This window comes from Doryrhamphus excisus, chromosome 7 (assembly GCF_030265055.1).
Source record: "Doryrhamphus excisus isolate RoL2022-K1 chromosome 7, RoL_Dexc_1.0, whole genome shotgun sequence".
Classification (NCBI taxonomy): Eukaryota; Metazoa; Chordata; class Actinopteri; order Syngnathiformes; family Syngnathidae; genus Doryrhamphus; species Doryrhamphus excisus.
The window spans coordinates 20,719,822-20,741,480 of NC_080472.1; the positions used below are offsets into that span (position 1 = coordinate 20,719,822).

At 46.2% G+C, this 21,659-nt stretch overlaps 1 protein-coding gene across 5 annotated transcripts in view; it reads right to left on the reverse strand.

Annotated features, from left to right (window-relative positions):
• pcloa (piccolo presynaptic cytomatrix protein a) overlaps window positions 1-20,590 on the reverse strand; it is a 44,217-nt gene extending 23,627 nt beyond the window's left edge. For 2 of the 5 annotated variants that reach the window (XR_009130419.1, XR_009130418.1), the window contains exons 1-5: window positions 19,277-20,590; window positions 16,915-18,046; window positions 15,602-16,558; window positions 4,202-6,232; window positions 173-4,103 (exon numbers count right to left, since the gene is read on the reverse strand). Coding sequence is in view for 3 of the 5 variants with exons in the window: in XM_058078661.1 (XP_057934644.1) it covers window positions 173-4,103; window positions 4,202-6,232; window positions 15,602-16,558; window positions 16,915-18,046; window positions 19,277-19,488 (8,263 nt within the window). In the remaining 2 variants the exon portion in view is untranslated. The remainder of the gene's footprint in view (window positions 1-172; window positions 4,104-4,201; window positions 6,233-15,601; window positions 16,559-16,914; window positions 18,047-19,276) is intronic. The other 3 variants (XM_058078661.1, XM_058078662.1, XM_058078663.1) reach the window with 3 other exon arrangements.
• Window positions 20,591-21,659: the final 1,069 nt, after the last annotated feature.

The following is a 21,659-nucleotide window of genomic DNA, read 5'->3' on the forward strand; positions in this document are numbered from 1 at the left end:
GCAGGCACAAAAAAATCACAACAAAAGGAAAAAAATAGAAACAAAACATCACTACCATGCAAAAAAAAAAAAAAAAAAGCAAAAAAATGGAATAAACCATGTTAGCCATGGATGAGGGGTAGCAGTTCAAAATGACATTTAAGTGACAGGTCGGCAATGTCGCAGCACTGACCTGCATCAGACATCTTTGCAGAGGAAAGATCTACCGCACCTTCTGTGGTGCCACTGAAATTATAGCTGTTCTTACTCTTGTAAAAGAACAGCCCCGCCTCAGCCAGGTTGGTGTCTGACATTGACGGTTTGATGCCGCCAAAGCCCCTCATCCCGTACGACGAGCGGTCGTACTGGTAGTGGTCGTCGCGATAACCGAAACGATCTTCAGGCAGAGGCGTGGTGGGCTGCTGCGCGGTGCAGCTCCCTGCGAAGGGGAGCTTGTACACGACGTCACAACACACGGCTCTTTTCCCCGCAGTCAGATCCACTGGCTTGCCGTCGTCTTCCGTGATCACCGCGGTGACGACGTCCGTGGAGGCGGCGTCCATTGACACCATGGTATTGAATGGTTTCCCAGTGCTCAGATCAACGGCTCCCGCCACCGATGCTGAGCCCGTCGTTAATCCATTCGCAACACAACCGGCGACAGAGTCGGGCGCCATGATTACCGGCGGGGTCTGGAAGGTTCCGCCGCCTGTGCCGGATCCCACCGTGAGGTTAATGGGTATCTCACCAGAAACAGGCAAAGGCTGAGAGTCCACTGAGCGGTACACAATTTGTGAAACTGGTTCGAATGTTTTGTTTTTCGTTAGCTGGAGCGGAATCGAAGACGCTTGGGTGGTTTCTAAACTGTCGCATTTCTGAATGGTGGCGGCGCAGGTCACGATCGTGATGCTGTCAGTCACAATGGAGACCGTGGAGGACTCGGCGCTCAGGTTCACGACAGGTGACTGCACTGCACTGCTTTGACGGGCGACGTCAGCAGCAAGAGACTGGCGTCTCGAATCTGGACCGGCAGACAGATCCACCCCGTTCATGTCTGACTCTGCGTCCGCTTTCAGAGTCCTCAAATCCACCACCTCAGCGGGGAGGGCTGTCTGTCCGTTCTGCGCAGGCAACGGTGTTTTTTGTTTCGCCAGTGAAATCGGAACCCCATTTGCCCTTGGAGTTGGCACAGGCGGCGGCGTCCTTTCGTGGACAACCGAGACGGTGGTTCTTTGGACTTCTGTGGTAACTACTTGAGAAATGAGGTTTGGCGTGACCACGGGCACCTGTGCCGACGCCGACACAGCCTCGATGATGTGACAGGAACTAGACACGTGTTTTTCCGCGCTGCATATCTCCTGGCTCTCAATGGATTCTGTGACTCGAGTGTAGGCTAGAGGCACTCGAGTCGTATGACCAGAAGCCGACTGCTGGTGTGATTGCGGTTGAGATCCTGTCTGTGTTTGGTGATAACTTTGCGGCTGAGCTTTGTGTGCTGCGGTCGGACCATGGTCAGACGGCGCTTGAGTTGAGACGGTGTCGACTGGAGAGCTGGGTTGAGATGGGAGAGTGATGACCACGTATGTGTCGCGGAGATTCTTGGCGTATCTTGGCGAAGAAGGAGACTTCGGCGAAGGTTGGGAAGGCTTGCTCTCAGACGAAGGGCTGAGATTCAAAACGATTTCGGAGGAGCCCGTGGTCAGCACGGTCGGCCTTGGAGAATGTGCGGCATGTGCGATCGAGGAAGACTGCGAGGACGGTTTCGGCGCAATTGGGGGTTTGACATGTGCTGGTCTGTGACCTTCGCCGATCCCAGCAGGTATGGACGGCTTTGGGGGAACGGGAGGCGGGACTTGAGGTTTATACGTCGGCGTAACCGACTGTTTGGCTTGGGAAGCCGTGGTGACGGTCTCTGGCTTGGCTTGAGGCGGGAGCGGAACTGGAGGTTTCCTGGGAAAGACTGTAGGTTTTTGTGGTGTCGCAGAAGGAAGTGCCGGTTCAACATCTGATTTTTCCTGAGAATTACCCCGACGCAGGACACTTGGTTTTGGGGGGACAGGTGGTGCGGTTGAAACGATGCTAGGAGTACCTTGCGCATACTGAGGGACTGTGGGCAAGGCGGTTACAGGGTCTGGAATGGCACTGGATAAGTCAACAACGTCAGTCTGGGATGCGGTAACGGGGGTTCGTGTTTGCGGATCCGATGGAAGAGACGAAGTTACCACAGTTGATGTCGTGTCTGATATGACCTCGTCCTTTTTAAGGATACTCTCTTCATCCGAGGATAACTCTCCTGAAGAACACTGCGTGACCCTCAAGTCTGGGATCGGACGGAGAGCCTTTCTTGACGAGGTGGCTTCCCCGACTGTCTCTTGTAAAGTAGGACTTGTTCCAGGAGTCAGGGCTTTTTTCATGAGTTCCTCGTATGCAGTTTCAGCATCCAGTAGTGGTTTTCCGTCTTGTCCCAGAGTCGGTTGACCGACTTTGGGCGGGATACAGTCAGCGGGCTGCAACACAATTTCTGGGTTTGTAGTTTCTATTTTTGGTTGCATGTTTTGGTATTCCTGTTCTAGTTTCATAAATTCCTTCCTTTTCTTTATCATGTCTTCATAAACTTCATCCGGAGATCTGAGCTTCTTCGGCTGAGCAGGAACGCTCATCTTTTCCGTGTTTCCCACATCAATAAGAGCGTAATCTTCAATGAGAACACTTTCGTAAGGACGCTCCTTTTCTGGTTGCAGCTCAACGTTTTCAACCGTAGGGGACTTCGCCCTCAGCATGATCTCCTCATAAGCTTCATCGGCAGATCGCAGTTTCTTCGGTGATTTATCTGCGTTTTGATCTTCTGTCGGCGAATGCAGGGATACCGAAGTGGGTAACTGATATGTTTTCTGCACCGCCGCAATCTTCGCCGCGTGGATTTCAAACCCTTCAGGGTCTGATTCGATACTGGGTGAGAAATCGGAACAGGACGAACGCCTGATCTCCTCCATCTCGGCCTCTTGCCTCAGTTCTTCCGTTGGTGAGGCATCTTCAATCGGTGAAAGGTTGCTCGGCGGTGTCTTGGAACGGTCACGTCTTTTCTGGCCTCGAACCTCCTCTTTGTCTTTCTTTGATTTTTTACCAGATCCTCTCTGTTTTTCCTGCTCCCTGAGTAGCTCCTCTTCTTCACGCATCTCTTCTTCTTCGGAGGAGTCCTCGATTGTCGGGAGCATCTGTCCAGGTTGTCTGTGTTTGGCCTTCCGGTGTTGCTTGCTCTCGCCAGAGCGGACGTGGCCGGGACTGCTGCTGTCGCTGTCTTCGTCCAGCGAGGATAAAGATGTCGGGGACGTCCCGGGTGTAAAGCTGGATGCGTGGAGACTGGAGGAACCCTCGCCTTTGGATCGATCGTCCGGTGAGTCGGTAAGACTTTCCATTTCTGGTTCCAGATCGACATTGGGTACGCAGACACGGCTGCTGGTTGTATTCAGCTCCATCGTTGGAAATATACGAACTGCGGTGCCAGGTTGACGTTCAGCTTCTTTTGGCTCTGGTGCCCCCGAAACTTGAGCGTCAACCAGAGACCTTTGCAGTTCTTTATCCTCGTCATCATTTGGACTTATGGAGTCCTTTTTGGTTAGCCTTTTGGTCTTTCCGGATGCACTCCTCGCCGCGGGAGACGGTTTCTTCTGCTCCGATTTTTTCCTCTCATCCTCTCTGATTTTTTGCCTGATTGGGTTCTCCTCATCGGACGGCGAGGCGTCCTCATTTTCACTCATTTCTATGATCTGTTTGCGGATGAAGTCCTCGTCATCGCCTGACATGGGGCTTTCTTTTCCGAAGCTTTCGCTGCTGTCATCCAAAGAATCTGCCTTGACATCCAGCGGCACCAGAAGCTTTTTCTTTGCGTTGCTTTTGCTAAGTTCTCTGTCGTCTTCTGAGCAGGGGGAGTCAGGTGACAGAGGAAGGACCTCCAATTTACGTCTGGTCTTCAATGTGTCCGTTTGATTGTCCGAATCGCCCTTTGCTTGCGCCTCGAGAATGGGCAGGACTGTGCTCTCCAGCTTTGCCAGATCTGAGGAACTGGTGGTAGTGCCTTCCTTCATTACGTTTGGAGGTTCCTTCAGGGTCTCAACCTTGATGACCTGTTGGGTTTAACACAGATATTAGCATGACTTCGAACAATCTCGTAAAACACAGCAAAGAACAGTGGAAGAACCGCTACTTTTTCTTCTACGGTCACCTCATGCATTGCTTCTCCTTCACACTGCGGTTCCTGAGGCTCTGCTTGGGCCTCCTTCTTCTCCGTCAAACTAGCGTCTTCTGTGTTCTGCTTACAGACTACCAAGTCTAGGATCTGGGTTTCTGCTAGAGGGGCTGAATCAACTACAGCAGAAGCGTTGCTATTTTCCAAACCTTCATCTGATGTGACTGTGTTGTTCTGTGATGTCATGTTCTTCTCCGCTTGGAACTCCGCAGCGCCATCTGTGGCGCCGACTACGCTGGGCTCTGATATTGAAATCGATTCCTGGATGTCGCTTGTTACGGGTAATGAGCCAACACTGTTTTTGTTTGCGTCGCTGTCTTTTTCCTGTATTTCTACCGCTTTCTCCGCATCGTTCGCTAAATTCTCACAGATACTGTTTGATGTTGACGTGGTTTCGTCTGGGATGGCTTTCTCCTCGAGGGTTTTATCGCTGACTTGCATGTGACTAATGACAGCCGAGGGAGAAACCAAGTCCTCGCTCTGAATTCCCTCATCGGTTTTGACCTTCTCGCAATCTTCGGAATCCGGAACCACCACAGCTTTGTGAGCGTCATCGTGCTCTTCTGGCAAAATATCTTCATCTTTCTGCGTCTCTGCTACCTTCTCTGGGGATGAGTGTGTTTGAACGAGGATCTCGTCAGCAGAAGGCGGCCTGTTCTCTATTTCTGGCTCTGCCTCTTTAAGCACAGCGTGATTAAGAGTGTTATTATTGTCACTTAAAAGAGTGTTCCCTGATTGTGTTTCAGGCCAAGCCGGCTCATTAAGAAGTTTCTGCTCAGTTGCCTTCATCTCCATTGTTTCTTCAACCGCACTTATTTGATCCGTTTTATCCTCGCCGGCTGGGTTTTTATGAACCTCTTCAAAGTCATCGCACTTTATCTGAACACCTGGCTTCTCATCATCGTTTCCCGTATTTCTTTCTTCTTCGATGGAAGTGTCCGTTATTGTTTCTGGCTCGGCTGTTTTTTTCACGTCACTTTGCGCGGATACTTCCTCATCGGCAGCCATAGTTAATGGCGCATTTTCAACAGATGCGGTATCGGGGAGTGGCTTATTTTCCGTGACCTTGAGTTCTAATTCATCAGCCTGATTTTTCTGCTGAGCAGTAGAGTCAGGTTGATTAGTGACTGATTCTATGAATGTTGGAGGATCTGACTGCGATGTTTCCTTCATTTTGTCGTGTTCAGGGCCCTCGGTTTCAGCTAACACAGGTTCATTTACAAGAACGCCAACAGAAGCATCATCGCTTGATGGCATTGCTACTGCTGGTTCGGGTTCTGCGCTAATTTGAGTCGGTTTTTCAGCTTTTTCAGCCTCGGTTTCTGGGGTGATATTTGGTTGGTTCATGCTCAAGGTGCAATCCGAAGCCTGATTTTGTGGAGTCGGCTGGGGTTCATCTGCAGGAGGCACCCGAGTTGAATCCGGCAATTCATTCTGGAGTTCTTCTGACTCCAACTGAGGGGTTGTTTTGGGCTCGGGTGGATTAGTTAGCGCTGGATTTGTGTCTTCTTCTGCCTGTGCGGGTGCGGTCGCCTTGTCGCAACCCGGGTTAGGCACCTCGGGGAGGTTCTCCCTCATCTTCTCAGGGGTACTTGGCTTTCCCTCATCGATAGCGGGCGATGTGTCTGGGTTAGCATTATGTTGCTCGACTACTGAGATTTCCTCAGCATCGGACTTTTCTATGTCAGCGCTCTGTTCTTGGATTTCGGGTACCACGGCCGCCGCGGTCTCTGTGATGTTAGCCTCGGCTGCGAGTGGTTGATCTGAATGTGGCTCTTTGCTAACTGAGTGTAGTTTGTCATGTTCATGCATAATCGGTGCAGGTGTATCTTCTACCTTAGTCTCAGGGGCTGGTGGGGTTTGGTCTTCTACTACGGGGTTGCTAACTACAGCAGCGGGGGCGGAGGAGGAAGCGGGAGCGAGACTAGCTGGCTGCATCTCCGGTGGGTGGACGTCATTCTGCTGACTGGTTCTTCTCGTTTGACAATTGAGGCAAAGCCATTCTTTCTGAAATGACAAAGAGCAAAATAATTGGTTAGTTATTTATTCATTGATTAATTTTGTACCGTTAATCCTCACGAGGGTCGCGGGGGTGCTGGAGCCTATCCCAACTGTCTTCTGGCGAGAGGCGGGGTACACTCTGGACCGGTGGCCAGCCAATCACAGGGCACATATAGACAAACAACCATTCACACTCACAATTTGGAGTCGCTAATTAACCTAGCATGTTTTTGGAATGTGGGAGGAAACCGGAGTACCCGGAGAAAACCCACGCATGCACGGGGGAGAACATGCAAACTCCACACAGAGATGGCCGAGGGTGGAATTGAACCTGTGAGGTCTGCGCGCTACCCACTCGTCCGCCGTGCAGCCCTTAGTTATTCATATATATTACATATTATGTATTATAGACCATCAAAGTAATAATCCCTTCTTATAAACAGAATATTTTCAACATTAGAGCATAGGAAACCTGTTTAAAACAATCTAAAAAAATCTAAATATGACGGGATTAACTTTTAACGTTTCAAAAAGAAAATTTACAAAGATGATTGCAAAAGAAAATTAATGAATTAAAAAGGAAAAAACAAGCTCTGGTATATATATATATAGTCATATAGACATGGATTTAACAAGCAGTGGTATATATACTGATATAGACATATAGAAATGGATTCAAGCAGCTATGTCATCAAGGTTTCTGAGCCCAGTATTGGTCTTTAATCTCAAATCTGAACAAGTGAACATGAAGCAGCGTCCTGGAATGGACCGCGTGTGTTTTCTGAGGCGCAACTGTAAACCATTGTTGCAGTGTCGTGACATGCCTTGAAGCGCTTCCCATCTTCCTGATTTAAAGCCACCCAGAGCTTCTACTTCGACACTGAGAAAATTCAACAAAACGCGTCTCATCCCACAGCTCCGCTGAACCACAGAAGTCGCTCTTTTCAAACGGGCGCCCTACAAGGACACACTGTGGAGTAAGGATCGGCCGTTATATCGTCAACTTTAATGATGAGAGAAATGTTTTATATATCTTACTAAATTGTGTCAGTGTGATGTGTTTGTGTGTGTGGAGGCGGAGGAGCAGTCATCACATCGATGCTAAATAGAATTTAAACTATGACAGAAATGTTTTGCGCATGAATATGAATATTTATTCCTTTTAAAGTTGATAATGCCGTTTAAATGAAAGTGTGAAAGCTGAAGCCAAATATCGGCACAAGCAAAATTGGCCATCGGCTAAGCGTGATGGTAAAAAATCAGTATCGGCATCAGCCCGAAAAAAAACATATCGGTCGATCCCTAGTGTTTACATTTCAATAAATATTTGTTTCAACTTGAGACCTGTCATATTTATCATTGTCATTTTCTCATGTAAATTGAGGGAGCAAAAGCAGTATCGGCCCAAGCAAAATCGGCCATCGGCTAAGAGTGATGGTAAAAATCGGTATCGGCATCGGCTCAAAAAAACCCATATCGGTCGATGCCTAGTGTTTACATTTCAATAAATATTTGTTTCAACTTGAGACCTATAATATTTGTTATTTTAATTTTTACATGTAAATTGAGGGAGCAAAAGCAGTATCGGCCACAAATATCGGCCCAAGCAAAATCGGCCATCGGCTAAGGGTGATTGGAAAAAAAATCGGTATCTGCATCAGCCCAAAAAAAACCATTTGAATAAATTTCAACTTGAGACCTATAATATTTGTTATCATTTTCATTTTCTCATGTAAATTGAGGGCGCAAAAGCAGTATCGGCCACAAATACTGGCCCAAGCAAAATCGGCATCAGCCCAAAAAAACCCATATCGGTCGATCCCTAGTGTTTACATTTCAATAAATATTTGTTTCAACTTGAGACCTGTAATATTCGTTATCATTGTCATTTTTTCATGTAAATTGAGGGAGCAAAAGCAGTATCGGCCCAAGCAAAATCGGCCATCGGCTAAGAGTGATGGTGAAAAATCGGTATCGGCATCGGCTCAAAAAACCCCATATCGGTCGATCCCTAGTGTTTACATTTCAATAAATATTTGTTTCAACTTGAGACCTGTCATATTTATCATTGTCATTTTCTCATGTAAATTGAGGGAGCAAAAGCAGTATCGGCCACAAATATCGGCCCAAGCAAAATCGGCCATCGGCTAAGGGGGATGGGAAAAAATCGGTATCGGCATCAGCCCAAAAAAAACCATATCGGTCGATCCCTAGTGTTTACATTTGAATAAATTTCAACTTGAGACCTATAATATTTGTTATCATTTTCATTTTTTCATGTAAATTGAGGGAGCAAAAGCAGTATCGGCCACAAATATCGGCCTAAGCAAAATCGGCCATTGGCTAAGGGTGATGGGAAAAAAATCGGTATCGGCATCGGCCCAAAAAAAACCATATCGGTCAATCCCTAGAGTTTACATTTGAATAAATTTCAACTTGAGACCTGTAATATTTGTTATCATTTTCATTTTTTCATGTAAATTGAGGGAGCAAAAGCAGTATCTGCCACAAATATCGGCCCAAGCAAAATCGGCCATCAGCTAAGGGTGATGGGAAAAAATCGGTATCGGCATCAGCCCAAAAAAACCCATATCGGTCGATCCCTAGTGTTTACATTTGAATAAATTTCAACTTGAGACCTATAATATTTGTTATCATTTTTCCATGTAAATTGAGGGAGCAAAAGCAGTATCGGCCACAAATACTGGCCCAAGCAAAATCGGCCATCAGCTAAGGGTGATGGGAAAAAATCGGTATCGGCATCAGCCCAAAAAAACCCATATCGGTCGATCCCTAGTGTTTACATTTCAATAAATATTTGTTTCAACTTGAGACCTGTCATATTTATCATTGTCATTTTCTCATGTAAATTGAGGGAGCAAAAGCAGTATCGGCCAAAAATATCAGCCCAAGCAAAATCAGCCATCGGCTAAGGGTGATTGGAAAAAAATCGGTATCGGCCTCGGCCCAAAAAAAACCATATCGGTCGATCCCTAGTGTTTACATTTGAATAAATTTCAACTTGAGACCTATAATATTTGTTATCATTTTAATTTTTTCATGTAAATTGAGGGAGCAAAAGCAGTATCGGCCACAAATATCGGCCCAAGCAAAATCGGCCATCGGCTAAGGGTGATGGGAAAAATCGGTCGATCCCTACTAGCGATGACAAACACGGACACCCCCAGAAGAACCACGAAGCCTCGAAGGAGGACTAGCCTTTCACTAGAACTACCTGATCAGTACCGCTCAGTCAGAGTTCCTAAGGACGCAGGAATAAGGCCTGAGCAGCAAGTAGAGCTCTATGATTAAGACAAGAACGCCAATGAGCTTTACTTGTCTAAACTTGAACAAGGGGCTGCAGGAGACGGAGAGAGAAGATGGATGAAGACAGGAAAATGACAAAAGTGTTGTAGCAGCACTGAATGGATGCTGAAACGGCAACCAAAGCCTTAATGGGTCTGGTGTGTGACTCCACACACACATCATCATCAACATTATCACGCTCTTTATCTGCAAATCGATGGTCTTTTCAGTTTGCAACAAACGTCAATTCTGTCAAATTTTTACTAGCTGAAGCTTTCTTGTGTCCTTACTGCAAAAATCATTGATGAGTCGGCAACTGAATGGGAAACACCCCATCGCAGCATGAGCCAAAAAAGATCTTTCCGCTAATAAATATCCCAAATTTATTGACGGTGCTGCCTTTTTGTTCGCGGAGTTAATGTAATTCCTGTTTGATTGATGAGAGTCAAACGTTTGGAGAGTGGTGATTACTTTAAATGCAGTGTGTTGGGTAAAAGTCCACTACAGCAGCAACGTGGCTCCCACGTTATGAGCAGCAGATACTCATATGTCAGCAGATACACAACTGGACTACGGAATTGGAACCAGATTGTCAGTAATTATCTGTAATTGATCACAACTGGACTACGGAATTGGAACCAGATTCTAAGTATCTGTAATTGATCACAACTTATGTAAGGGACCCAGGCTAGGCCTGTTTTGATGTTGAGGTTCTGTAATGGTAATGGTTTAATTTCATTTGAACATGCATCAGATTACAATTGAATGCATCCCATAATCAGTTCACAGTTCCACATGTCCAAAAGGAGTAGGAAGAAGCAAAGCTTATTAAATCCTACCCCTCCATCTGGTACTTTTACAATCAGTAACTGTTACATTTGTTCACTTCCTGCTTTCCTAATATAGTTTAATTTATTATTATTTTTTAAAAACTTTTTTTTAAATTATTTTTTGTTCACTTCCTGCTTTCCTAATATAGTTAAATTTTTTACTTTTTTAATTTAAAATATATATTATATAATAATTATAATTAATTATAATATATAAAATAAAATATAATTTATATTATATATTTTTTATTTTTGTCATGTACCGAAGTACGAGGTGATATAAACATCCAATGACATAATGGGTACCATAGTAAGTGTCAATATAGTGATATATATAGCACATCATGACTGGTTCAAGACTCTTCATCCTTGTATTTAGCAAATTTATTTTATTCATTAATTTATTTTATAAATTTTTATAATTTTTTTCTAGTTTTTAAAAAAAAAAAAAAATTTTAATTTTTTGTCACGTACCAAGTACAAGGTGATATGACCATCCAATGACATAATGGGTACCATAGTAAGTGTCAATATAGTGATCTATATATATATATATATATATATATATATAAATAGCACATCATGACTGGTTCAAGACTCTTCTGTTGGCATGTATACGTGAGCCAGGCGCTAAACCTTATTTTCGCTTTGTAAACAATTCAAATTGTCCATTATGTCCATCCTTTTATGTTACATGTCCCTTTATCCCTCGACAACAGTCACCAGGATCGAACTCAACGCAAAGACAAGACAAAAAAAAACAAACAAACAGGGTGCTCATTAGCTGATTAAAAGTGTAAAACCATCGCCTTAAGAAGTCCGAATCTGTCTTTCTTGTCATTTCTGTCAGACACTAAGACCTCTTGACGACAAAGGCAAAAAGGCTTTCTGTCTTTGTTGATCTGCACAAGCAGGTGCTGCAGACCTGATCCGAGATCCGCTACACCAAAGATGGTCATGGTGCACACTGCTCAGCACAGCACAGCACAGCACCGCACGGATCCGCCGCCGTCATACTGTATCCTTTCTGACACCCTGCCCCCCCCCGCTTCTCCACATGCTTGCCTTTGGGATTCATTTTTCGGTTCATATCATCTCTCTCCTCCGCGTGAGAGTCAGCCCTCCTCCGCTACACATTAGCATCCTATCTGTCATCACTCCACACCATCCAGGGAATGTTTTTTTTTTTTTTTTTTTTTGCGCTACTATTTGAAATGTGACTGTCACCTAGCGATTTTTCACAAAAAAAAAAAAAGGATTTGACTTACTGTTTCCACTCTGGGAGAGCTGCCACTGCAGCTAAGTGCATTGAGGGGGAGCCAGTCAGGATGTAAACACAACAGTCTGTGCTAACCGAACGTGACGAGTGCCAAAATGTGTGTATATGTGCCGTAGAAAGCCACCCCGTCTGTCTGTCTGTCTCGGCAGCGCCTGGGCTCTTCCCCCCCTCCCCCAGTACCCGGGGTTCTAACGGCACGACATGCGAGCTTTTATTACAACGCAATCAAATTTACTGCTTGTAACGTCGCCAAATGAGATGTCGCACCTTGTGAACAGACAGAAATAGCCTCACACACACACACACACACACACATATATATATATATGCATTTAGAGAGGTAAATGTGAATAGATGGCACACAAAAGGATGTGTGTTTAATAGCGAGCTTGCCCCGTGGTGGCTCGTCTTGTCCGCCTTTGTGGCTCGTTCGTGGCCACGACTATTTTTATACGCCCGGGCCTCCTGGGCACGTGATGGTTAGAGCTGTGAGGCAGCAGCACTGAATTTGACCAGGGAAGGGGGGAGGGTGGCCGATGCGAGCAAATATCCAGGCTGTGTGTAAAATATACAGTCGTATGCAAACGTTTGGGCACCCCTGACAATTCTGTCACTTTAACAAAGAGCTAGTTTCATTTTGATATAACTCCTTATTTTCTTACTTATTGTGTGGAAATATGGGCTAATAACTATAAAAGCAATCTTCACTGGCTAAATGTACCGCAAAAAAGGCCAGTAAGGATAATTCATAATGCCGCCTACAGAGAACATACTAACTCCTTATTTCTAAAATGACAAACACTTCAACTTGCTGATATAGTTCATCTTCAAACAGCTAAAATAATGCATAAGGCTAAAAAAAAATAAGCAATTAGCTAAAAATGTCATCCAATACTTCTCTACAAGAGAGGAGAAATATGATCTCAGGGAAGAAATACATTTGAAACACTTCTATGCTAGGACTATATTGACGGTTACTATGGTACCCATTATGTATTTGGATGGTCATATCACCTTGTACTTTGGTATGTGACAAAAAAAATAAAATTAAACGATATTAGGAAAGCAGGAAGTGAACAAAAAATTATTTTAAAAAATTTAAAAAGTAAAAAATAAAACAGTTAACTATGTTAGGAAAGCAGAAAGTGAATGAAAAATAGTTTTTTTTTCAAAAAGTAAAAAATTACTAAATTAAAAGTAATTTTAAAAAAAGTAAAAAATTTAACTATTAGGAAAGCAGGAAGTGAACAAAAAATAATTTTAAAAAAAAGTTTTAAAAAAATAATAAATTAAACTATATTAGGAAAGCAGGAAGTGAACAAATGTAACAGTTACTGATTGTAAAAGTACCAGATGGAGGGGTAGGATTTAATAAGCTTTGCTTCTTCCTACTCCTTTTGGACATGTGGAACTGTGAACTGATTATGTGATGCATTCAATTGTAATCTGATGCATGTTCAAATGAAATTCAACCATTACCATTACCATATCACACAACAGATGAACAGAGTAATATTTCAGGAGTGATCATTGATTGAATGAAATTGTCAGGGGTGTCCAAACCTTGGCGTACGACTGACTGTACATGCTAATTTGTCTCTTCCGGTTCCACAACTAGCATTGATGGGGGTTAACCACCTGAGTGGAGGATCAAGCCTCCGCAGGAATAACAAGATTCCCGTTGCCCTTTAAATCCTTTTAGGAAACTGGGATTAGACACATGTGTCCCGGCTCCGTACACGCCTACACAGGCCGCTCCTTTACTTCCTGTCTCTTCCAACAGGAGTTATGAACGACACACAAGAGAGAGTGTTTCCGTGTCATTGTGACGGCGTGTAATGTAGAAGGAGTCCAAGCATGAGTTCTTCGGGTAGTCGAGCGGCGAGGGCCTCTATCGAATTACAAGCGTAGCTATTTCTACGGCGTAATTATGATGGTGCTGATGGTGCCATCGTGGCTCGTCATGACAAGCGCCATTTGCAATTACAAATCCTGTGCAGTATCTGATCAAGCTCCATGTGCAATATCAAGGCTCTAAGTGCGATATAGTAAGTATTTCTATAATGCCTCATATTAACTAGCAAGATCTTATAATGTATAGACTGCTCATATATTTCATCTCATTTCATATTATCTGCAAACTGTATTTGACAACAATGAAGGTACCGTGGACCCTCGGTTGGCCTCCACCACGGGTGGCATGTTTTTCGGTTATTATTGAAAATGCATGCCATAATTTTGCCACGGCCAATTGTGTTCTTAATGTATTTTTAATAACAAGATTATGACATCTCATCGTGTATCGACTGGTCATATATTTCATTTCATTTCATCATTTCATATTATCTGCAAACTGTATTTGTATATGAACTGGGTAAAATGTTCAATTTGTTAATACTTGGGTTGTTTATATTGTTTATTTTTGTACTGCTTAACTCAGGGGTCTCAAACACACGGCCCGCGGGCCAAATGTGGCCCGCAGGACACTAGTTTGAGGCCCCCGCCTTGATATGAAAGTTCAATGTTAGTTTGATATGGATGCTGTATGGTATCATGTACCCAGAAAAAAATTATTACGTTTGATTAATGTTCATGTTAAAGGTTAAATAACTATGAATAGTTATCCTCCCTATCCGTGTGGAAGTGGTAAGTTTTTGGCTTTTTAAGTTGAAAGGAAATGACTTGGAGGCTACCGTTTAGGTCGCTAGATCTCGAGTTTGCGAGTTAGCATGTGTCTCAAGACCCTGCAGTTGCGCAATATGTTGTAAATAAAAAGAGTATAAATGTGACTATAGTCGTGTTTTGTCATGTCTACAGGGCTCTAATAATGCTTTGTTCATTTTAAATCTGAAAAAAATAATTTGTCTACCCACCAACTATATGTGGTTTCTTAAGTTTTATTATTATTATTATGTTTATTTATTACTGATTGATTGATTTTCTTTATTCTTGATTTGTTTGTTTATTTTTCATCTTATTTTGTGTAGAAAAATAAAAATTAAGATATTTAAGAACAGTGGAATGTTTTATCAGAGCTTTTCTTGTAGAAAATCGGAACCAAAGCAAAAGTTTATTTATTTTTCTGTTTTTAACAAATGCGTTTTTTTTTTGGAAAACCTGCTGCGGCCCAGCCTCACTCAGACCCTAGCTCCAGTGGCCCCCAAGTAAATTGAGTTTGAGACCCCTGATTCTGATTCTGTACTCTTGCAAATTTCCCCACTGAGGGACGAATAAAGGCTTATCTTATCTTATCTGGAACGTTCTTTAAAAACAATTAAGACTGCACACACACACAATGCTGACTCCATAAAAGTATAGCTTTCATATTCCGATAAAACTAATGGAGGTAAGATGCCGAGATGATTTCCCAAGAGAATGACGGGAGGTCATGTCCAGCTTAACGGAATGACCAGGAGAGATTACCAAGGGATGGCCGGCTAAACGTGACGCCTTTGATGGAGGTAGGAAAAAAAAAAAAAAAACACATTGCATTGTTGCTGCATTGATTTTTTTTTTTTCAACCCCACTGACCGACTCGCTTGGACCGACCCACTCAACCGGAAACACTTTTTGGCCTCCATTCCCGCAACATTGTGATGCTGCACCACAGCGGCCCATCTGCTCTCGGCACTTGTGGGGCGACACACACCATGTTGCTCACACAAGAGAAGCAGGTCAAAAGGTGTTTGGGTTCTATGTGTGTTTTACAACACACACACACAGACACACACACAGACACACACACAGACACACACACAGACACACACGAGCCCCTCTTAGTGTTTAGTGGCGATGGCTTGAATTGCTGTTTGAGAGCCAGACAAGCTCATTTGTCTTCACTCGGGCTTATTCTCCATCTCCATCATCCACAGAGACTTGCGCCCCCCACCCACGCAGGAGGGGGGTCATGTTGATGAATTTTCACCCTTTAGTGAGGACTACATGACGAGTGGTTCTTACCTCTCCTAAGAGTGGGCCGGGTTTGAATCCACACAGGTTGCACACCGTCTTCTTGCACTCGGTGCAGAGGCTGCAGTTGGCCGCTTCCGATGATGATCCCACGTTCAGCTCCGCGTTGCAGAGAGGACACTTTTCCTTCGTTTCGGATGTCACATCAGCCGCTTCTCGCCCGACGGATGTCATCCTTGGCGCCTTTTTGGGTTTCGCCGGTGGAGTGTCGGGTGCAGAATCCGAATCAGGAGGAGAACCGGGAACGGAGAAGGGAGAATCAGGCGCCGAGTCCGGCGGCGACGCCGGTGGAGATTCTGCAGCTTTCTCCTCCTCTCCGGTAACGAGACTGGTAGCCGAGTTTAAGAGCGACGACCCGAAGCTGAACATCTGAGAAGCGGCGGCCGGCGGTTTCGACGCCTCCGACAAACCCCCGAAACCTCCAAAGAGCTTCCCGGTCATGGACTCGTCCTGCTTCTGAGCCGCCTGAGGCTTGGCGGACTCCATCAATCCGCCGAAACCGCCAAACAGTTTCCCGGTGACGGACTCCGCCGCTTGTGAGGAGGCGGCGGCCGGCTTTGCTGAATCGGTCAAACCCCCAAAACTGATACCACCCAACCCCCCAAAGAAGCTGGACTCCTGTTTGGATTTCGCCGGTGACTGCTGCGGGCTGGCTTTTTGCTGAATAGGACGTCCGGTCTTGGGGTCGATCTTAGGGGAGCCTCCTAATGAAGACCCCGGGGAAAGCGGTCCCGGGGAGCTCGGGGATTTCTGCCTCGGGGTGGTCGGCGGCGTCAGCCCTTGGTCGGTGGTGCTTTGCTGCTTGATGAGAAGCTTGCCAGGCTTGCCCGAAGACTGTTTCTGCGGCGAGGGCGGGACCGAACCTTGTTTGGGCTTTGTCATTCCGGGGGGGTCCATGCCCCCCATGGCTCGCTGCATCTGGCAGTTGAGACACAGCCATTCTTTCCCCTGGGCATCACAGAGAAGATAGTTATGGTTAGAAGACATATACATACAAGCGATTAGCAAAGGCAGTCATTCGAGATCGGATTTCTGGAAAAAGGCGGAACTACTTCGGAAAAGGACAGTCATTCCGTCGTGCTGTGTTTCACGTCCACGTGTAAGAGAACGTTCCGGCTGTGTGTCTAGCACGCCGTCTTCCTGTGGCCATAATATGAGTCACCTTCTTCAACATCCCCCCCCCACCACCTCCATATGCTGCCTCTGCTTCTTAAGGTCCCTGACACGCTTGTGGGATGCTCACGCGAACACTCGGCTAAGCCAGGATTCGGCAGTACACAGAAAACGGGAAGGAGGAGACTTACTGCAGAGTCCGGGGGGCTGAATCCACACAGGCTGCACACTTGGTTCTTGCACTCGGTGCAGGTGTTGAAATTTGGCGGGTCCCCAGAACCGGTGTTCAGTTGCGTGGTCTTACACAAAGGACACGGCCCACCTCCGGGCGTCCCTGACCCCGGCTGACTCTTGGCCGGCTCTCCGGGATGAGCGCCTGGGCCTGATGGTCCTTGCTGTTTAGGTCCAGGCTTTGCAGGTTCTCCGCCTTGTGTCTGTTTAACACTTGGACCTGGTGGACCTTGGCCTGGTCTGGGTCCTTGCTGTCCTGGTGGGGTTTGGCCTTGTTTGGGTCCTTGCTGACCCGGTGGGCCTTGGCCTTGTTTGGGTCCTTGCTGACCTGGTGGGCCTTGGCCTGGTCTGGCTCCTTCCTGACCTGGTGGGCCTTGCCCTTGTTTGGGTCCTTGCTGACCTGGTGGGCCTTGGCCTTGTTTGGGTTCTTGTAGACCTGGTGGGCCTTGACCTTGTCTAGGTCCCTGTTGTCCTGGTGGGCCTTGACCTGGTTTAGGTGCCTGCTGCCCTGAAGGCCCTAGTCCTGGCTGCCCCTGGCCTTCCCTGGGGGCCTGGCCAGGAGGTCCCTGAGCAGATTTGGGCCCCTGGCCTTGTGGTCCTTGCCCTTGCTTAGGCCCCTGTCTAGGAGGGCCTTGACCCTGTTTCTGAGGAGCCCCTTGTTGTTGTTGTTGTTGTTGCCCCTTTGGACCTGAACCTTGTTGAGGACCCTTGCCTTGTGGTTTCCCTGCTTGGCCAGACTCAGCTCCTTCCTCCTCGTCGCCAAACAGTCCAAACTTGGGGATATTGACGGCGTCGCCCATGGAGGAGATGGAGGAGGACACGGAGGAGGTCATGGACGACACGGCGCTGAGGGGGTTGGCCCCGCTGAGGAAGCTGGAACCAAACATGCCGGACCGCTTGCTCTCAGACTCCTTAGGCTCCTGCCGGGATCGGGAATCGAAGAGATTGAGCGACGAGGGGCTGCGGCCTGTCGCCGGCCTGCCGGGGGGGCTCTGGTTGAAGGCGTCTACGGTGCGACTCTTACTGAGGCCAGTCGGGCCCCTGGAGGCCCCTGTCTGCTGGGGTCGCTGCTGGACACCAGATTCCGACGGTCTAGGGAACGGAGAAAAGAGAAAAGCAGTTGAAATATGATATTTACTGGTGTGATGCTAACTTAGCTAAGTTGCTTTGAGGTCGCCGAGGGGTAGGGCTAACAGGGAATCGAACGTGACTGAGTGACACTGAGCGTACATCACGTAGATGAAGAGCGTGTAAGCGAAGACGCCTTTGTTAGCGCTGAGGCGAGAGGAAACCAATTCAGTCAGTGCTGTGATGAAAGCGAAAGCAAGAAGCTAACATCGGAAGCGGTTTCGCTTCACTCGCTATACGCCCAAGCTGACTTTATTACCTGCTTTGCTACATTAATAACAATACAGTTATCATATTTTTTTGAAGCCTTGTTGCATAATTCTGATGAATTCTGATGTTCACAATGTGCTGCGATTCAGCACCACGGACAGAGGCGGCATGAATGAGGCTTTCAAATATGAAAAAATCTTCCTTTTAAAATGAAGAAAGCAGGAGGAGGGAAGTGACATTAACACTGCACTTCTATTTTTAGTCATATTAATATTGATGCACCCCCACTGACTCCTCCATTGCCGGCTTACATATTTTTAACAAATCACCTCTCACTAAAAAAACTGAAGAGTTGGTACCATGAACAATATTTGAACAAAAATTTTTTTTTTTTTTTTATTTGCAACCTTCACCCCACCCCCCACCCCCCACCACACACTTTCTCCACAAGCCATTAAAAGCCAATATGGTAATAATCATTAGTCAACAACTCTAAATGACAACATTGATGTAGATACAAGCGACCATTTTGTGTACAAAAAAAACACTAGGCTGATTTTTTTTTTGTTTTTTTTTTTTACCCAGCAGGCATTTCGAATATTTCTCACAAATACAGGAGGTGTGTCTCCTCCTCTGAGCTCACCACACCGAGACGCTGACATAAACAATTCAGCCATCTGGATGCATATTCCACGGTATTAATAGAAGAAATAGAAGAACCCGAGTGGACGCCATGTGTGAAAAACAGAGAGCTACACGCTATAAAGACAAATAAAGCTGCAATTAAACCAGAAAGGCGTTTGTTCCGCCATTCGGATGCTGGTGATTAGCCATGGAAATTGGCTTTAATAACGAGATCACGTCTCGGAGGATGTGAAAATGGGCGTGATGTGACTCCGTCCCCGGCCACAACACATCCATCCACTCCCGTCCATGTTGGAATATTTGATAAGAAATATGAAATACGTTGGAAAAAAGCCCTGCCTTCGTACTGCCGTTGCACCCCCGGGCTGCCTGCCCTGCGCCCTTGACATCACCGCGGCGAGCTGCTTCCGCTGCTCCTCGCTCAGCTCCGCCAAGTCCACCGGAGCTCCGCCCGGGACCCTCACGAAACCCCCGGCCCCGTCGGGTGCCAGCCCCTCGGGAAGCCCTGAGAGCGGGCCCTCGCCGCCTTCCAGGCTCGCCTCGTTCCCCATGACGAGACCCCTCCCGAGGAGTGCGTCCTGGATCGATGCGCCGAGACCCGCGCTACCCTGGCACTATGAGTGGGGGGTGGGGGGGTTTAGCTCCGAAATGCGCAGCGGAAACGGCCTCGGTCGGCGTCTCGGTGCATGTCACACGGCGGTATCCATTTAATGACGACTTTCCCCGCAGGAGTCCACCGCCTCTGGCATGTTTTCTACGCAGAGCATCTCTGCAGCTTTATACACCAGCTACTAGCTTTCCGAGACTGGGGGGGGGGGTCTTCCTTTCACTCCCTGAGCAGCCACCAAACACCACTTCCGGATGTTGTTTCAAAATAAAACTAATTTACTCCCATTCCTGCTTGTTACACGTTTTATCTACGTACATTGTATTAGTAAATCAAGCGAAACAAACTAAATAAACACGTATTAGTTTTAAATGACACAATCGAGCAAATACGTTACATTTACTAGCATGTTTTGGGACCCAAAATGGCCACGGCGTGACGCCGCTTCCGCGTTCTTACAGGAAACACTCGCTAGCTTGACCGCGCACGCGCAGTCTCTTGACAGGTGAAGCGGATTCTCCAGTGGAGCAAAATGTGTCTTTAAAAGGGTGCCAACCGGTATTGATGCAGGGGAATCCATACGACGATGAAGTATTTTGAAGTAGAAGTAGTATTTGGAGTAGAATTGTTGTGTTGTTTGTGTGCTGAGGCTTTACTGGTGCGACGACAGCGGTGAAAGACAAAATGTCACATGTCAAGAAAGATATTCACAGTACAAATACTGTGGCGCACTGAAGGATGACTCATATTATGAATAATAATAATAATAATTCACAGCCTTGGCTTTTTCCCTTTTTGGCAATTGGACTGGAGATGATCAAATGTACTGACAGTCAGAAGTAGGCGGATTCATTCCTAATCTTTCAAATTTGGATGAAAATGATCGTGTTACGGTATATTATTATTATTATTATTATTATTATTATTATTATTATTATTATTATCATATAAAATGTGGAAATGTGGCTCAGTTCACGGTGTTGCCACTGTGATGAGAATAAACACACCACACGCAGCCGGCATTACAACGCATCGCAACCCGTCAGCTCCACTGAGCGTCAAGCCGATGTGTTGCAAGATGACACGAACGCTCATTTGCTGTGTGTGTGTGTGTGTGTAGCTCTGGGCCACATGTGTCCTCCATGCATGAGAGCATAGCCTAGAACCTGTAGAACCTAGTCCGGAGGCCGGGCTGGATAAGCAGTGTCTTCAACAAACAAAAAATAAGACCAATTGTTACCTCCGCCAAGGAGTCGTACGGATCAAAGCGAAACACAGCACTTTTTGTCATTCGGGAGGTTCTCTGTGTTCGATTGGCTTGGTCTTAATAGACGGAAAAGCTTTAAAAAGTCACATGTTGTTGTGCTGTTAGCGCGCAGACCTCACAGCTAGGAGACCAGAGTTCAATTCCACCCTCGGCCATCTCTGCGTGGAGTTTGCATGTTCTCCCCGTGCATGCGTGGATTTTTTATCCGGGTACTCCGGTTTCCTCCCACATTCCAAAAACATGCTAGGTTAATTAGCCACTCCAAATTGTCCATAGGTATGAATGTGAGTGTGAATGGTTGTTTGTCTATATGTGCCCTGTGATTGGCTGGCTGGCCACCAGTCCAGGGTGTACCCCGCCTCTCGACCGAAGACAGCTGGGATAGGCTCCAGCACCCCCCGCAACCCTCGTGAGGATAAGCGGTAGAAAATGAATGAATGAATGAATGAGTTCGCCTCCTATTTTGTGTGGAAGTGGTAACTTTTTGGCTTCTTATTTTGTCTTTCCCCACCCTCGGCCATCTCTGTGTGGAGTTTGCATGTTCTCCCCGTGCATGAGTGGGTTTTCTCCGGGTACTCCGGTTTCCTCCCACATTCCAAAAACATGCTAGGTTAATTAGCGACTCCAAATTGTCCATAGGTATGAATGTGAGTGTGAATGGTTGTTTGTCTATATGTGCCCTGTGATTGGCTGGCTGGCCACCAGTCCAGGGTGTACCCCGCCTCTCGACCGAAGACAGCTGGGATAGGCTCCAGCACCCCCCGCAACCCTCGTGAGGATAAGCGGTAGAAAATGAATGAATGAATGAATGAATGAGTTCGCCTCCTATTTTGTGTGGAAGTGGTAAC